Consider the following 16,736-nt stretch of genomic DNA (forward strand, 5'->3'; position numbering starts at 1 on the left):
AGGCAGGGGGATTACTGGGCCAATTTGCAGGGATGTGGAAAAGCAGATCCCCTGGGGGAGCAGCAGGAAGTCTGATTTGGCTGGACGCGGAAGTCTCAAAGCAAACAGGCTAGAAAACAAACGGGCGAAAAAAGGATCTTTATCCCAGATTAAGTTTTTTGGTTTGGAATTTCATTTAGTTGTTAGGCATTTAAGCATCTAAGGCAAAAACATGTCAAGATCAGATCTGCAATTGCGAGAGGCAATTCTGTTGATCTTTTCTATTATTTTTCTTGTTCTACTTTTTTGCCCAGCTTTTTGTTTGAATCTGTGTTTGCTTTCTGTTAGACATCAGCTGTTTACACCCATATTACAGTCTTAAGACGAGGTAAAGCACAGGAAAAAAATGACCAAGAAAGGTGCTAGAAATCACCAGCCTTACCAAATCCCTGGAGTGCTTCCCCCAGCACTTGGGCGTCCATCATGGGGTTGAAATTGGGAGCTGGGAAGATGGTTCCCTGCACCTGGTGGGGAGAGTCAGAGAGAAAGGGATTGCAGTAATGCACACCAAAGGTTTCAACATTTTTTTAGATAAATAAAAACAAAAGTACATTCTATATGTTTGAATTACTCTAAGACATACACACGGGTCTATTAAACAAATGTGTTAATTGTATGTCAATTGCAGAGACTTAATTGTGTTCTTTATAGTCTATTGGCTTCTCCTGAACTGGCATCTATTGTTCATCTAGGAATCGGAGAAACTAGAACTAATAGTAGAAAAGTGTAAGAAGCAAATAAAAAGTGTAAGAATCAAATAAATACATGTCTTCTTAGTAAACAGTAAACATTTTCTTAGGAACTGGAGACTATTTTATAGAAACTGAAAAGAGATGAATTGTGGGGATTCATCCCATTTAAATGAGTTATAAGTGGCAGTTAACCACCACAGCTTTTTTTTTTTTTAACAATTCAGGGGCCCTGAAATCATATTAGAGGAAATTGAAACATTTGAATTTGGATTAGGGATTCATGATGAAGACGGGGCAGAGATTTTTGGCAAAGCCTCTGCAGCTACAGAGGAAGACGTGAAGTCCTGATAATTCTCTGTTTAAGTTCTCCCTCGTGCTAATAATAAAATGGCAGAAGACATAGGTGAGGCTTTGAGTAGCTTATTTGAGACAGAGCCAGCAGGACTGGGCTCTGTAGGATGACACTCAGACCACCAAAGTGTATTAAGAAGGGGAGCTCTCCCCTGTTTGTCGTGAGTTTGCCCAGAAACACTGGGAACAATGTCTTCCTGTAGAAAACGGGTCTCCAGGCCTTCAGCAGGCAGGTTCACCGAGCTCTTTTGCAGAAGGTGAAGTTTTCCAGGGCCCATGGTCTAACAGCAGAAAATTAATTAATTGATGAGCAAAAGACTGGACCTAACTTCTAGTCCAAGAAATATGCATATACCGATGCCAAAATATTTATGGAAAGATTTTTGGGGGATTAAGAAAACTACTGTTCACTTGAGTTAAAGCTAAGAATTCAATTCCATTTGTATTCCACTTGACTGATGTTAATAAGCAGGAAGCTGCCTGTTTGAAATAGACTGGAAGCCATAGAGTAGTTGTAATATGGACATATTTTCGTACATAGAAGTACAACCAAGTTAGTGAAACATTCTTCTTAAATCCTAGACGGACAGACATATGTAATTAAAATATGAACACAGTTTGCATCTTATGATGCCCGTGCCTGAGTTTACAAACCAATGTCCAATTTGCTTCTAATATTTCAAGCTTATTGGCAATGATCCAGAAACTAAGTTCTCTTGAGTCAACCCGTGATTCTAGAAACTATTTATTAGGAGACATCATGAATCTTATCTCCCTTATTCGCTAGCCAGTCCCATTGGCTGAGATTCTATTAGGAAAACAGACTATGATTCTTCTTATATTTACTAAAGTAAGTTCAGAGATCAGATTCTAAAATAAATTTCCTGATTGAGTTCTCCTCACCTCAGTCATTTTTTTTGAATCTTATAACCCTAGATAAATTTAAGATTTAAACTTTTGAAAAAAGAGCCATACCTTTAAATGTAAAATTTAGTTTCTGCTATTTGTCACTGCCTTTTACTAAATCCTTTTTGTCTGTGTAGCTTTTTCTGTTTTTTTTTTTCATTGGAAATATTAAAGGTTTTTTGGGTTTTTTTTGCTGTACGCGGGCCTCTCACTGCTGTGGCCTCTCCCGTTGCGGAGCACAGGCTCCGGACGTGCAGGCTCAGCGGCCATGGCTCACGGGTCCAGCCGCTCCGCGGAACGTGGGATCTTCCCAGACCAGGGCACGAACCCATGTCCCCTGCATCGGCAGGCGGGCTCGCAACCACTGCGCCACCAGGGAAGCCCTTAAAGGTTTTTTGAGGCATGGGAAAGAGATGCTTTAGTTCCCTGTTTCAGGAGTTAGAAGGCTTGTTTGGACAAGTCTGGAGGGGCCAGTACCATTCAATGCCTGGTTACCTTAGTCTTGCTGTGTGCTCTCAACCAAAGGACTGTTTTAAAGTATAAAAGAGAAAATGTATTTGAAAACAATGGGACATATTGTTAAATACGTGTAAGTTATCTAGGCAATTTCAGCACCAAGTGTGGAAATGTCCATCACAAAACAGAACATTTCATTCCTGGCTGGGCTAGGATCCCCCAATTTTCTACTGGAGTATGTGCTACAAAATGAAACTGTTTATCTTTTGCACAAAAAAACAAATGAAAGATAGAAAAAAGAAAAAAAAGCTCTGAAAGTTATACATAAAGTTGGTACTGTGTATAGTGGTTTATCAGACACAATTTGTATGTGAAATAAGAGTCCACAGTTTTTTTCTTCACAGTTTTTTTAATCCTTATATAGACTACTAGTACAATGTACTTTTACAGTGTAGTGCAAAAATTATTTATTTATTTATTTATTTATTACAGTTCCAATATCCTTTGCCACTTAAAATTATCTCCTTATCATTTGGCCTTAAATGAATATACTAAAAATGTTTTTTTTTTAAAAAAACATTGTGAATGTTTAGTAATTCAGGAAATAGTTTTATAGTATTTGTCATTCATGCCCATTTATATAGCGTATTAAACCATTGTATTCATGTTGTGTCAATTATACTTCAGTTAAGCTCAAGTGAGCAACATTATTCCATGTAAGACACGTACTTAGTGTTCCTTTTACTTATTTTCTCATTGGGATGCTGACTTTGTCTTTTAATGGTCATATTTTTCCAGTTTCATTGGGATATAATTGACATGGAACATTGTGCAAGTTTAAGGTGCACAATGTGACTTGACCCACGTGTACACTGTGAAGTGATCCCCACGGTAAGGTGAGTTAGCACACCCCTCACCTTGCATGTCCCTTTTTTCTGATGAGGACATTTGAGACCTACGCTCCTAGCAGCTTTCCTGTATACAAGACTGTTGAAAACTGGATGTGATGAATTGGGAGATTGGGATTGACATATGTACACTAATATGTATAAAATGGATACCTAATAAGAACGTGCTATATAAAAAAATACATAAAATAAAATTAAAAAAAAAAAAGAAAACTGGAGTCACCGTGCTGTACATGACATCCCAGGACTTGTTCAGCTCAAAACTGGGAGTTTGTACCTCTGACCAACATTGTCTCTGACAATCACCGTCCGTCAGGGACCATTTTGACTGAACTGACCAGTTAAGCTATGGAAACAGTTCAGTTACCAGTTTTAACTTTGTCCCCTGAATTAAACAATTATTTGAAAAAATTAATTGATTGCTTCATTGCTCTGGGCCATAAAACTTTTTTCAAGTGATTACAATATACCTGTAGGTATGTATTCCTCTATTTCCTTTGGACTGTTTTCCAATATTTGTGCTCGGCTGCATTCTATGCATCCTCACACCCAACACCAGGCTCCCTGATGATGTCAGTCTACACTGAGAGCTTCTTAAACTTCCCTACCACTCACTGCCCTTTTATTTTTCATTAGTATCTTACATTTTTCTATTTGATACAGTTCTTTTTTTTTTTTTTTTCCGTGGTATGCGGGCCTCTCACTGTTGTGGACTCTCCCGCTGCGGAGCACAGGTTCCGGACGTGCAGGCCCAGTGGCCATGGCTCACGGGCCCAGCCGCTCCATGGCATGTGGGATCCTCCCGGACCGGGGCACGAGCCCGTGTCCTCCGCATTGGCAGGCGGACCCCCAACCACTGCGCCACCAGGGAAGCCCCTCTTTTTTTTTTATTATTGAAGTACCATTGATTTACAATGTTGTGTTGATTTCTGCTGTACAGCAAAGTGACTCAGTTATACATGTATATACATTCTTTTTTATATCCTTTTCCATTATGGTTCATCTCAGGATATTGAATAGAGTTCCCTGTGCTCTACAGTAGGACCTTGTTGTTTATCTATCCTGTATGTACTAGTTTGTGTCTGCTAATCCCAAACCCCGAGTCCATCCCTCCCCCACCTTGCCTCCCCCTTGGCAACCACAAGTCTGTTCTCTATGTCTGTGAGTCGGGTTTTATTTCGTAGATAAGTTCATTTGTTGATACAGTTCTTAAAGTTGGGGCTTTGCCTATGTCAAGTACAGTATCGTTTTATCATTTGCTGCCGTACAAGTAGTTGTTCTGTGGCTTCATTCCTTATCCTTCTAGTTATATTTTACGTCCCTTGTCTGCAGAGGGTACATCAAAACTATGCGTGATTTTCTATGCAGTGAGACATCTTTTAAAAATGTTCTCATTCACTGGTGATGTCACTTAAGTTAAATGATTGCTTTAAAAAAATTCATTAATGAGATTTTTGGCCAAATGACCTGGCTTTCTATATAATTAATATGATAAACTTTCTTTCTTATTTTTTTTTTTTTACAAATACAGAATGTACATGAATTAAGCAGATTCTTGAAATCATTATACTGATCATATTTATTGTTTGTATTAAGAAAACTGAAGAGAGACAAACAAATCAGACAAATGAGAATTGTCCTGCAGAAGAGGGTGTGGGGTGGGAGACGGGCCTAGTTAATGGGGCACATCTGGCTTGACAGTGACTCGGGGGAGAAGCAAAGGTAGAGGTGAGCTGTCACGTGATTACCAAGGGACATCGAGTGTTTTTTTAAGCAAGAGAGTGAAATAATCTAATTGGAGTTCCACTCTACAGCCACTTAAAGAAAGAAACCAAAAGAAGTGATAGAGGTTGTAGGCATGGCTAATTCAGAACCTCTAGCAGGTATAATGCACACCTGAAGTGAAGCAAACTGTGTGTTCTTGATGAATGCAGTTTGCTTGTTGACCGAGTGTAATTTAACTTACTAAATTTTGAGGTGTATTTTAAGTTAACCCAGTCACGTTAGTTTAACCTTTTGAAAGAGTAAGAGACTGTTGTGTCAGGTATTTCTCAGCGTGTATACCTTTTAAAGCAAAGTCCTTTTTAATGTACGTGTTCCTAATTTGTTCACATCTTAGAGCAGAATGGAAATTTTGAAAAAGTGGACACTTTCCAATGTGACATGAAAATAATGTGTGTATGGTAAAATTATTTTTTTACCTTGAAAATGGTCAGATTTAGAAATAGTATCACTTGTCGCAGGCAAAATAAGTTCCAGTGTCTGTCATTTCCATTTGAATTCTCACCACGGGGTAATCAAAATATAATCTTTGCTTCTAGTCATTTGTGAATTTAGGTTTTGACAGAGGAATAAAAAACACTCCCTTTTTAAATGACAGAATAAACTGCCTCATGAACTCACTTTGCAGGAGATCATGAGTGATTTGAGGATTTAAAATTGGTTCCAGAATCTACCCCCTGAGTAAATAATGAACGGATTTCTTTAACTGACAGAAGAATTTCAAAATTATTGTCTGGAACTGAATACAGACTGGAAAAGTCACATATAGATGGCTCATGAAGTTGATAAAAACATGTTCATCATCTCATATCAACAGGTACATGGATAATGCATATTTCACTTATTCATAGTGACCCAGGGGCCCCGGGGTCCATACACCCATGTTGCTTCTCATTCAACACCCACATTGTAGTCCTTTCTCTCATCTGGCTTTTAAGTCACCCTCATCCCGAAGACTTTGGACTTTGAAATAACAGCTGGACTGACTGGGCACCTGCCAGCATGTGGGTTTCAGCGAATAATTCAGCTTTGTTTCGGTGTAACAGAGATTCTTAGATTTCTAGTGAACTGAGGGGTTTTGGAGCCCTGTGAGGAAATCCTACAGAAGTCCTGGGCCTCCATTTCCATAGGGCACGTACTCACCTTTGGGGCACTGGCCCCCGGATCTCCGAACGCCCTGAACCCCACTCTCCTTTGACTTCTGTCTGACAAGAGCTTCCTGAACGGTTTCAGTGGCTTCAACTTGACCAGCCCTAGGGGTTGAGTAACCAGTGTGTTAACCCACCCTCTCTCATCTTCCACGAGTGTGTCCTTCAGTCCAGTCCCGCCCATCCTCTCCCCACAATACCTTCCACAGGGCCCCCTTGTCTTAACCTCTGCTAATGCCCCCTTTACCCCTTCCCCCGGGTCACACCCAACGAGCTGTTCCCTCAGCCAGAATGGTCCTTCCCAAGATCAGACACGTCCTGTGTCCTTTCTGCCTAAGTCCTTCTTGCCCAGAGCAGTGCTTCTCTGTTTTCTGCTCTGGCCCACGGGGTGTTTGATTTTCACATGAAAGAAACACCGCCGGGAGCACCTAGGTTTACAAACACGTCCCAGTGTGCTAGCCTTGAGGACACTGCAGTGTCGTCCACTCAACAGAGTATATGGTCATAGGTCGGGGTGAGAATATCATATATTGGGCAAAACGTGAGTGTATAGAATAGAAAAAGACGTTCGAGCTTTGGCTCGTTGGTCTTGATGGGAGTATTTTCAGTGTTTGCGGCAACTCGTTCCCATGGCTGAGAATAGACGACTGTGGGACTCAATCGGATATTTTAACAGTGTGAACAGTGCTCTTCAGGACTGGTCCCTGACCGTCTGCGTGGGTTCGTGTCTTACTTTCTCGCCCTGAACCTCTTGGCTCCTATACACGACACACAACCCACACCCCAGCCCTCAGTGACTCTGGCCTTGTCCCTTCTGTTTGTCTCCACACCTATTTGCCTATCTCCACACACACTAGCATCCTCTGACTCCACCGTGAACATCTGTTCAGGATTTAACTGATGGCTCCAGGGCCCTCTGTGCAGGGAGTCCTTCCTGACACCACCCGCCCCACCTGCCGCCCCAGGAATTGTCTACCCTCTTCCTGGTGCCAGAGCTGCAGGACATCCTGCTCGAGTGCCAGGAGCACAGCAGAAAATATCCATTCCTAGTTCTACCAGGTTTCCAAGAGTAGTAAGTCTCATTAACTGGGCGTCCTTTGTTTTGTGGAAAATGGACCTGAATGTGAGTGGTTGTGCAAATTTAGAGATTGGACTGTTCTCGTGAATAAAGGAAGAATATTTGGATTTCCAGGAAACAGTTTGGGAAGAGGTATGGTATGACGAGTAACACGAATGGATAGTGATGCAGAATTACTCTCATTCCAGCCAAACTCTGGACTCAACTCAAATTCCACCTGTTATGTGGGGTCTTTCCAGGTTTTATCGAGTATAACCTATGGTTTACTTTGCGCCTCTGTTGACCACGGCCTTGCATTTTTTGCATTTGCCTTTTCCCCTAAATTTTCAATTTCTGAAGGGCAGGGCCACTTCTTTTGCTTTTCAAAGCATTTAGGGCAGCACCTTAGGTAGAAAGTGGGCTCTAAGAATATTTATAAAATACTAAATAGAAAAATACATGGACTCAGAGACATCTGCTCTCATCCAGCAGCTTAAAAATTCATTATTCATACAAGCAGGCTGTGCTCTGGGCATTTTCACCTGCATTTCCTGGGTAATCACCTCAGTGGTCTTGTGAAGCTGGTGATACTAAGCTTATTTCACAGATGAGGAGATTCTGAGGCTAAGTTGTCGGAAGCCATGCAGGTCGTGTGTCGTGAAGCTGACGCTCAAATCCAGATCTAACTCCCTGGCTGGAGCCTTTTCTCTTAGAGCTGAAACTGATGTAAAATAACATGTATGATTGAGGCCCTTTATTCATCTTTGCAACTGAAAAATATCTCTATTTGCAAAGGATCTTGTGGGTAAAACCAAAACTCTAAAAGCATAAGTTCTTCTTTTTATACCAATTCTAAGAGAAAAAGAAAGGGCCGTGTGTGTGTGTGTGTGTGTGTGTGTGTGTGTGAAGGAGGGATTGAGGAAATTAGAGAAAGAAAGCCAAAAATAGATTCCCATTTATTTAACTTCAGTAGAACCCCAGTATAGATCCCCCCTGTTATCATGAACCCCCGTTGTTTTCTGTCTCTTTTGGTGACCGCTATGGACAAGAACGGCGCCAGGCAGAGTAGACACCCTGGCCTGGCACCTGGCAGGGCAGTTGGCACGTCCAGCTCCAGCCCCAGATCCAGGACACCCAGACCATGTCCTCAAGTGGGGAGGAGGCTGGCTGTCCAGCTCATATGTGTGGGCTGGTCCCTCTGAGTGTCTGAGCTGCTGCCTGCATGTCCCCACCCCTCCCTCGTGGTGGGGCTTTTGGGCACACAGAGTGGCAGCCCCCGGGGTTCTGCCAGCCTGCTGCCGGCCACGGGGAGTGGGGCTGGCATGGGACGTGGCAGGGGGCCAGGCACAGTGTTGGTGGGGATGGCTTTCTCTTGATGGTATTTTGCAGGAGGGAAGGAATTAGGGTTGTCCCATGGTGGGTCCCCAGCCACTGAGAAGGGACAGCATACATGGGCTGGCTGGATGTCTCCCACATGAACAAAAAGGAAATGGAAGCATCGCTTACAGCGAGTGAGAGAACCACTGATCTTTATTCCCTGTGTTCCTCTGGCCTCAGATGAGAATCTTTAGGGAGGAAGAATAACCGGGAGAAGTTTTGTGAACTTAATTTGAGTCGTAAAGGACAGGATGACGGCAGCTTACCTCTGGGTTACACTTGCAAAGGAAATATGTATCTATCATATAATCAAAATAAAGCTTAATGATCTGATGTCTGCCACAGCTACTGATATTAAGATAGGCTGAGTTATATTTTCAAATTGATGCAGAAGTGTTTATGACTGCGAACCAATTACTAAATTAGTTGCTGTAAAATCTTTACAGCTTAGTAGATGGATGTCAAGGAGTTTAAGAAAAGCATGGAGGAACCTGGATTCACCCACACAGCCTCTTATGATTACCACCCAAGAGCGTCTTCACTCACGTGACTGTATGTTTTGAGGAAACAGTTGTGTAGGAAGATGAAATTGATGATAACTTTATCTTAATAACAGGTACTGTAAACTTTATCTTAGTAATATGTAGTAGAAGACTACAAAACTTAACCTCATTAGAGTAAAATCGATGGCATCGAATGACTGCTTACTCTTAAGACTCAAGATATTCGAATCCTAAACCCTGGAATCTGCGAATGTTACCTCACCTGCCAAAGGGGACTTTGCAGGTGTGATTAAGTGAAGGATTTTGAGATGGAGAGATTATCCTGGATTAACCTGGGAGGCTATAAGTATAATCCCACCTGCCCTTATGAGAGGGGGGGGCAGAGGGAGATTTGACTACAGGAGAAGGTGACAGGAAGCCGATAGCAAGATGCCACAATACTGGCTGTGAAGATGAAGGAGGAACACATGGTCCAGGGATGTGGGCGACTTCTGGCAGCTCGAAAAGCCGAAGAGGCCATCCTTCCCAGAGCCTCCAGGGGGAGCCAGCCCTGCTGACGGCCCCAGTTTTGCCTGGTAAAACTGTTTTCAGATTCCTGACCTCCAGAACTGTAAGAGAGTACATTTGTTTTAAGCCACTACCTTGTGGTAATTTGTTATAGCAGCAACAGAAAATTAACAGTCACCATGGAATCCTTGTTTCCCCGTGTCCTCCCATCCTAAACGCTTACGTCACAAACTTGGTCATTCCCAGTCAGGCCCACACCCCCTCATCAAAAGATACACTTAAACCAAACCCCCCAACCCTCATAAATATCCTGCTCTTCCCCCTCCACTCTGATATGCTATTAAGATCATCAAGGTAGACCTTCCCCTTAGATGTGCTTCATCCTCGGAGGGTTTTTGGTGCTGTTTTGGGGAAGTTAGCATTTGATAAGGTATAATGAGGAAATTTGAAGTAACATTCTGTCTGGATAAATAAAAGGCAATGGGTTTTTACTGTTCTATAAGTAAATCAAGAAAGTCACTGAAGTTACCAGAAAGAATATGTTTCATAGTGTAAAAGATCATAGAAGAATTTCATGTGACTGTTGCCACCTAAGGAGGATTGTAAGGAGATTATTGCTACTTGATAATTCTGTCCAGGGTCTTTCAGAATAAACGGAAAGAAGACTTGGCGATGAGATTATAAATTATGGAAGAAACAATAAAATACGGAGACATAATTTAGGACATTATATTTAATGTGTATACAGCTGGGAGAGAGCAGAACAATGGAAGAAAAACAATAACAAAAGAAAAAGTAGAAAAAATTCAGGCAGTGAAAGAATCACATTCTTGTGATGTGATGAAAAGGGACCACCCGTATTGGGGAATATTAATGAAAAAATCAACACTTAAGAGACAACGTATTCAAGTTTGCTTACAAGGGAAATAAATAATCAAGCTGGGATCCAAATTCTCTTCCACAAAATTCAATGTTAGAAGGCATTTGATCAGTCTTTCCAGAATTCAGAGGAAACAATTTAGGATTCAGAAGTTTTAAACCCAGCAAACTGTAATTTAAAAGAAAGGGCAAAAGAAAAAGATACGACCTACATACCCTTTTCAGATCATGGTAAGAATGATTCAGCCCAGGGAAGCTGAATCAGTGCCAGGAAGTCAACTAAAGAACAGAAGGAGTTCAAACCTCAATCCAATAGTCAGCACCCATTGAGTTTCTAGTATGGCTCCCAAATCGTGTTAATTTACACTACTGACCTCCAAGGAGTTAAACAATCAAAAGTACACACAAGCCACGTTGGTACAATTGCTACGAGGTTTAGAGAGGTCAATTTCTGTTCATAGACCACATACTTAGTGAGCGATGGTGCCCAGATTCAGACCCAGCTCGGTCTGATTCCAGTCCCCGTGTTCTTTTTTTTGTTTTTTTTTCATTTAATTTTTTAGTTTATATTGGAGTATAGTTGATATACAATGTTGTGTTACTTTCAGGTGTACAGCAAAGTGATTCAGTTATACATATACAGGTATCCATTCTTTTTTAGATTCTTTCCCCATATAGATTATTACAGAATATTGAGTATAGTTCCCTGTGCTCTACAGTACATGCTTGTTGATTATCTTTTTTTTTTTTTTTTTTCCTGCGGTATGTGGGCCTCTCACTGTTGTGGCCTCTCCCGTTGCGGAGCACAGGCTCCGGACGCACAGGCTCAGCGGACATGGCTCACGGGCCCAGCCGCTCCGCGGCATGTGGGATCTTCCCGGACCGGTGCACGAACCCGTGTCCCCTGCATCGGCAGGCGGACCCTCAACCACTGCGCCACCAGGGAAGCCCTGATTATCTATTTTATATATAGTAGTGTGTATATGTTAATCCCAAACTCCTAATTTATCCCTCCCCCCAATGTTTCCCTTTTGGTAACCATAAGTTTGTTTTTGAAGATGTGGTACATATATACAGTGGAATATTACTCAGCCAAAGAAAGAAGGAAATAATGCTATTTGCAGCAACATGGACGGTCCTAGAGATTATCATACGAAGTGAAGTAAGCCAGACAGAGACAAATATCACATGACATCACTTACATGCTGAATCTTAAAAAAAAAAAAAAAGTTACAAATGAACTTATTTACGAAACAGAGACAGACTCACAGACTTCAAAAACCAACCCCTGTGTTCCTAACTGCTAGACTCCCTTCTGAACATCGAAGGAATTCAAGTGGGAATTTTTTATCATTAAATAATAAACCTACACTCAATATAATTGACTTAGCAAATAAGAACATCTCTGACAAAAAGTTAAAACATCATTTATGATCTCATTGTCTACAAATCATTGTTAAATATTTAATGTCTATAACAAAAGGAAATATCTGCCACATCCTCTTCTTGTGATTTTCCTATCTTTACATATAATTGTATTTTTCCAAATGGAATCATGTGTTACATATTTGGTAGACTGTCTTTTCCTAGTGTACCACTCTATAGGAGATATCTTAAAGTCTCTTCTGCTCTTTTCTTATCTTTGAAGATAAAAATATCATGCAGCAGATCTAAAAATACTGCTCAACCTTATGTATGAATAGTCTAATTAATAATGTGTCCTAGCACTCTTTTAATTTTCATCCATAGTATATTATTTAAAGAGACCTGAAATCACATTTAAATCTAATAAACATATCCACGTGCCCAATAAGACAATGTGTAAGGGTATTTTGCAAACCTGGTTTTCTGCGGTGAGGGAGGCTCTATACTTCTTGCTTGCCGTATAGCTACTTTGCAGTTTAAACAGCGCCTTTGCGTTCTTTGTTTAATTTGAAGTTATCAACAAGGCTGTATCAGGCCAGGCAAGTGTTCTTATTTCTACATTACATATAAAAACTGATGACTCAATATTTATATAACACCATTGGCTTAATGATTGGCAGACCAGAATAATAGTGTTCTGACTTTAGACCCAGTGCTTTCCCTGTATATCCTACCTCTCATTCTTCTTTTTTACTCTTTGTTGATTATTATTCTTATATTTCAAAAACCTAATGCTACTTTCATATTTGTTTATATCCCTTATAAAAAGATTATAATATCCTAATGCCCATAACATAGTCTAGAGGAATAAAGCGTATCATAACTTCAACTTTTTAAAGGCTAACTAGGAAGCACATTCAATATAGGATCTATAGCTCAAACTCAAGGAACACGTGCAGTCCTGAATTTCACTTTTAAGATAGAGATTATGTTGACATTTAATGTGTCAAGAATTGCATCTCATGGGTTTATTAGAACAATTTCTACGAAATGAGGTTGCAGCTCTTCGATGAATGGTGATTTCAGCCACTCGCCTCTAATTCGATAGTTTTAGAGGTTAGTAACCAGCACTCTCAAAGCCCAATAATCTGTTTCACAGATAGAAACAGCCTCCTGGTGATAAGAATTCTCTAGCTTTTCCTTAACGGAAATCAGTGATAATGTTATCTAGTGAACTGCATGTCCTCGAGATGTTAACGAGAAAAAGAATGGCTTCTTCGGCCTGCCATTTACTTCCTTTTAAAATGCTGAAAGGCTCCTGTGAAAAAAAGTCAGGATGTTCTTTTCCCAACAGATCTTACCTTTGTAATAATGCTTGGTTCTAGCTGGTATGACGCTTTTTCTTTTCTCTGAGTTAATATAAACTAAAGCAAGAGAATATGTTTTTCTTTTTTTTAATCTCCAAACAAGCTTTATTTACATTTACTTTTAATAAGAGCTATAAAACAAGTATCAACAAGCAGAAATTTAATTACATCCATGCATTTGATCTGATGAACATACTGTTCACAGTAAAGCTTTACCTATAAATATATGCTGAAAATACAAATTAAGCATCTGTGTTAAGCAGTGTGGCCTGTTTTCTAGATATCGTAAATTTTGTTCTGGAATTATCTGTATAGTCTCAGGAAGGGCCTATGTTTTTATTTTTATTTTTTTTAAACATCTTTATTGGAGGATAATTGCTTTACAATGGTGTGTTAGTTTCTGCTTTATAACAAAGTGAATCAGCTATACATATACATATATCCCCATATCTCTTCCCTCTTGCATCTCCCTCTCACGCTCCCTATCCCACACCTCTTGGTGGTCACAAGGCACCGAGCTGATCTCCCTGTGCTAGGCATGGACTTATAAATACTACCAAATGTAAAATAGCTAGCTAGTGGGAAGCAGCCGCATAGCACAGAGAATATGGTTTTTTTTAAAAAAACAATTCTCAGCTAAATAAAATTTTGGCTGGATAATCTGTAAATTAAGTTGTTTAGCTATAAAACAAAGAAATTTTATATTTCTCTATTGAGGGAAATTTAACCCAAACAAAAGTTTTAGAATTTTGCAATTAATTTTGATAGACATATGACTAATATATTTTACAGAGTTAGACTAATGGCCAGTTTGTTTAGGGCAATTTTTGCTTTGAACTGTTTTAAATAAGTATCCTGCAAAGCATTTCTATTTCATTCAGTGAGTGAAGATGTATAAATCTAAAACTAAGCAAAACCAAACACCAAAACCCAAAAACACACACAAAAAAACCCAAAACAAAGAATTATACTGAAGAAAAAATATGGCATCACAATAAACATGGAAAAAATATGGAATCATAATAAAGGTGGAAATATGGAATCACATTCGTTACTAGAAGATTTCTTTATAGACATTAGTTGTGCCTCAGGCCATCATTTGCTCTGGGGATGAAGGAGGCAGAGGACTGCCTTGTACCTTGACTGGTTTTACATCAGTTAGTTCACAGCTTCCTACTTCCTTAATGAAATACATTGATGGCATCATAGTAAGGAATCCAAGATCAGGGAGACATTAATTAACTTTACTAACAGATAAAATGCTTTTAAATTGTTTAAAGTATTTAAAGGTAATTTTTAATTTCTCAAGAGTACCTGGGTTCTTGGATTTACATTTTGTTATGCTTTTACTTGTAAAAGTTGGTGAAGGTTATGACAAATAGCAATTAAGAAGTGACCTCATTGTGAAGACTAGATCTCAGAAGTCATCTAATGTTTAGGAAGGGAAAAATTCAGAAAATATTAATGGCTATCTGATTATATGGTAAAGGTGCCCCCCTTTTTTTTAGTCTTCAAAGTAATCTGTCAGCTATTTGTCAAACCCCACAATGATACCAGGATACATTCAGGAAATGATCATCACCTACTCAGGGGGGAATCCAGTCCTTTTATTTTTTAAAGTAATACTCAATTGGTTACTTTTACACTTTGAAGCATTGGTAATGCACCTGTAATTTTCCTAGTATGCACTTAAGTACAGTGCCATAATCTGCTCTAAATTGCATTTGACATGCTTTTATGTTACTTTTCTTCATTTAAAAAATGTAATAGCTACAGAAATGTAAGTGTAAGAGGTAAAGCAGTACCAGTATTCAGATACTTTACAAAACCTGAGAGCACGTGCTGAGGAGACCCAAATCCATCAACATTCATGTGGTATCTTATATTAAAAGGAAAATTTCTACCAAATAAAATATGGGTGTGTTAGATGCGAGTCAGTTATGGGTTGCACCACATGAGACATATATTAATCTTCTTTGTGGAAAGTGAAGATTGGTAGAGAGATTCATTTGATAGACAAACGATAGGGAAAAAGTGGCCAATGGTCAAGATGTTTATATAAAACTGTAGTAGGATTTTAACTTTGGTCCCTTCATAGTTCCATTTCCCTGAGGCTCTAATTTTCTGGCAAAACAGTGGCTGCCAGCGGCATCCACACTCCAAAGTGAAGGGTGGACCACCTGGGCGGAGGTTGCAAAGAAGGTTCTAGAAACCAGTTCTGTAAATCTTAGCCACTCAGCAACCTGGAGGAGGTGAAGTGGCTCTGAAATTATAGGTGGGAGTATTTGGGTCGAGGTGATGGTGTTCTGAGACCTTCCTGTGCTGCCATGGGAACCGGGGTGAAGGGTACAGGGCGGGGGTGTCTTCAACAAGGGGGCTGCCTGGAGAACTTGAATACATCCACAGAGTTCTGGGGACCCAGTGACACACACTGCAAATAAGGCTAAAGCCGAGACTCTGGCTAAGCAGCTGCCCAACGTGAGGAGGGCGGCTTTACTGGGGATGCCTCAACTCCAAGTGTTTATTCCATCCCAGAGCGAGTGGGGATGTAGGGTGTGTGCGTGTTTACTGGGGACCCAACGAGAGCCCCAAAGTAGGACACATTCGTCACAAGTCATTTTGAAGGGGTCTGGCTCCAAATCTTTCTTCAGGGGGAGTAATAGGAACTCTGAGAACAGATGGATAAATAAACTTCAGGAGAGGATTCCTGCCAGTGAGAGGTGTCCTGTAAACCCACAGTGGTCCCAAAGAGACATCTTCTATGGCCACAGAGCATCAGTGGCTAAAATACCTGTTAAGTAAGACCCAAGACGTTCCTGAACTTTTCCCCTACGTACACACTCTTCCCCAATCCTGGGGGTGTTGGGTGCCTCAGTCAGGGGACTCACAGGTGGAGGGGGCCACCCACAGAAGGATAAAAAAACTCAGTCTCACCCTCTTTACTAATGCAGGGTTTTGACCTGAAGCTGGCAGGAGTAGGTGAGGGAGAGATGCTTTAATTAAGAAGAAATGTTGCTTTTATATATAGAATGGATAAACAAGGTCCTACTATAGAGCACAGGGAACTATTTTCAATATCCTGTGATAAACCATAATGGAAAAGAATATAAAACAAAGAATTTGTAGGGCTTCCCTGGTGGCACAGTGGTTGAGAGTCCGCCTGCCCATGCAGGGGACACGGGTTCGTGCCCTGGTCCGGGAAGGTCCCACATGCCGCGGAGCGCCTGGGTCCGTGAGCCATGGCTGCTGAGCCTGCGCGTCCGGAGCCTTTGCTCCGCAATGGGAGAGGCCACAACAGTGAGAGGCCCGCGTACCGCTAAAAAAAAAACAAAAAAACAAAAAAAAACAAAGAATTTGTATATATATGTATAACTGAATCACTTTGCTGTACAGCAGGAA

General features: G+C 40.5%; 1 protein-coding gene across 1 annotated transcript in view; it reads right to left on the reverse strand.

Annotated features, from left to right (window-relative positions):
- ANXA10 (annexin A10) overlaps nt 1-16,736 on the reverse strand; it is a 66,467-nt gene that overhangs the window by 38,011 nt on the left and 11,720 nt on the right. The window contains exon 2 of the mRNA XM_007457378.1: nt 422-503. Within this exon, the coding sequence (XP_007457440.1) occupies nt 422-503 (82 nt within the window). The remainder of the gene's footprint in view (nt 1-421; nt 504-16,736) is intronic.

The sequence above is a fragment of the Lipotes vexillifer genome, unplaced genomic scaffold (assembly GCF_000442215.2).
Source record: "Lipotes vexillifer unplaced genomic scaffold, Lipotes_vexillifer_v1.1 scaffold668, whole genome shotgun sequence".
NCBI lineage: Eukaryota > Metazoa > Chordata > Mammalia > Artiodactyla > Lipotidae > Lipotes > Lipotes vexillifer.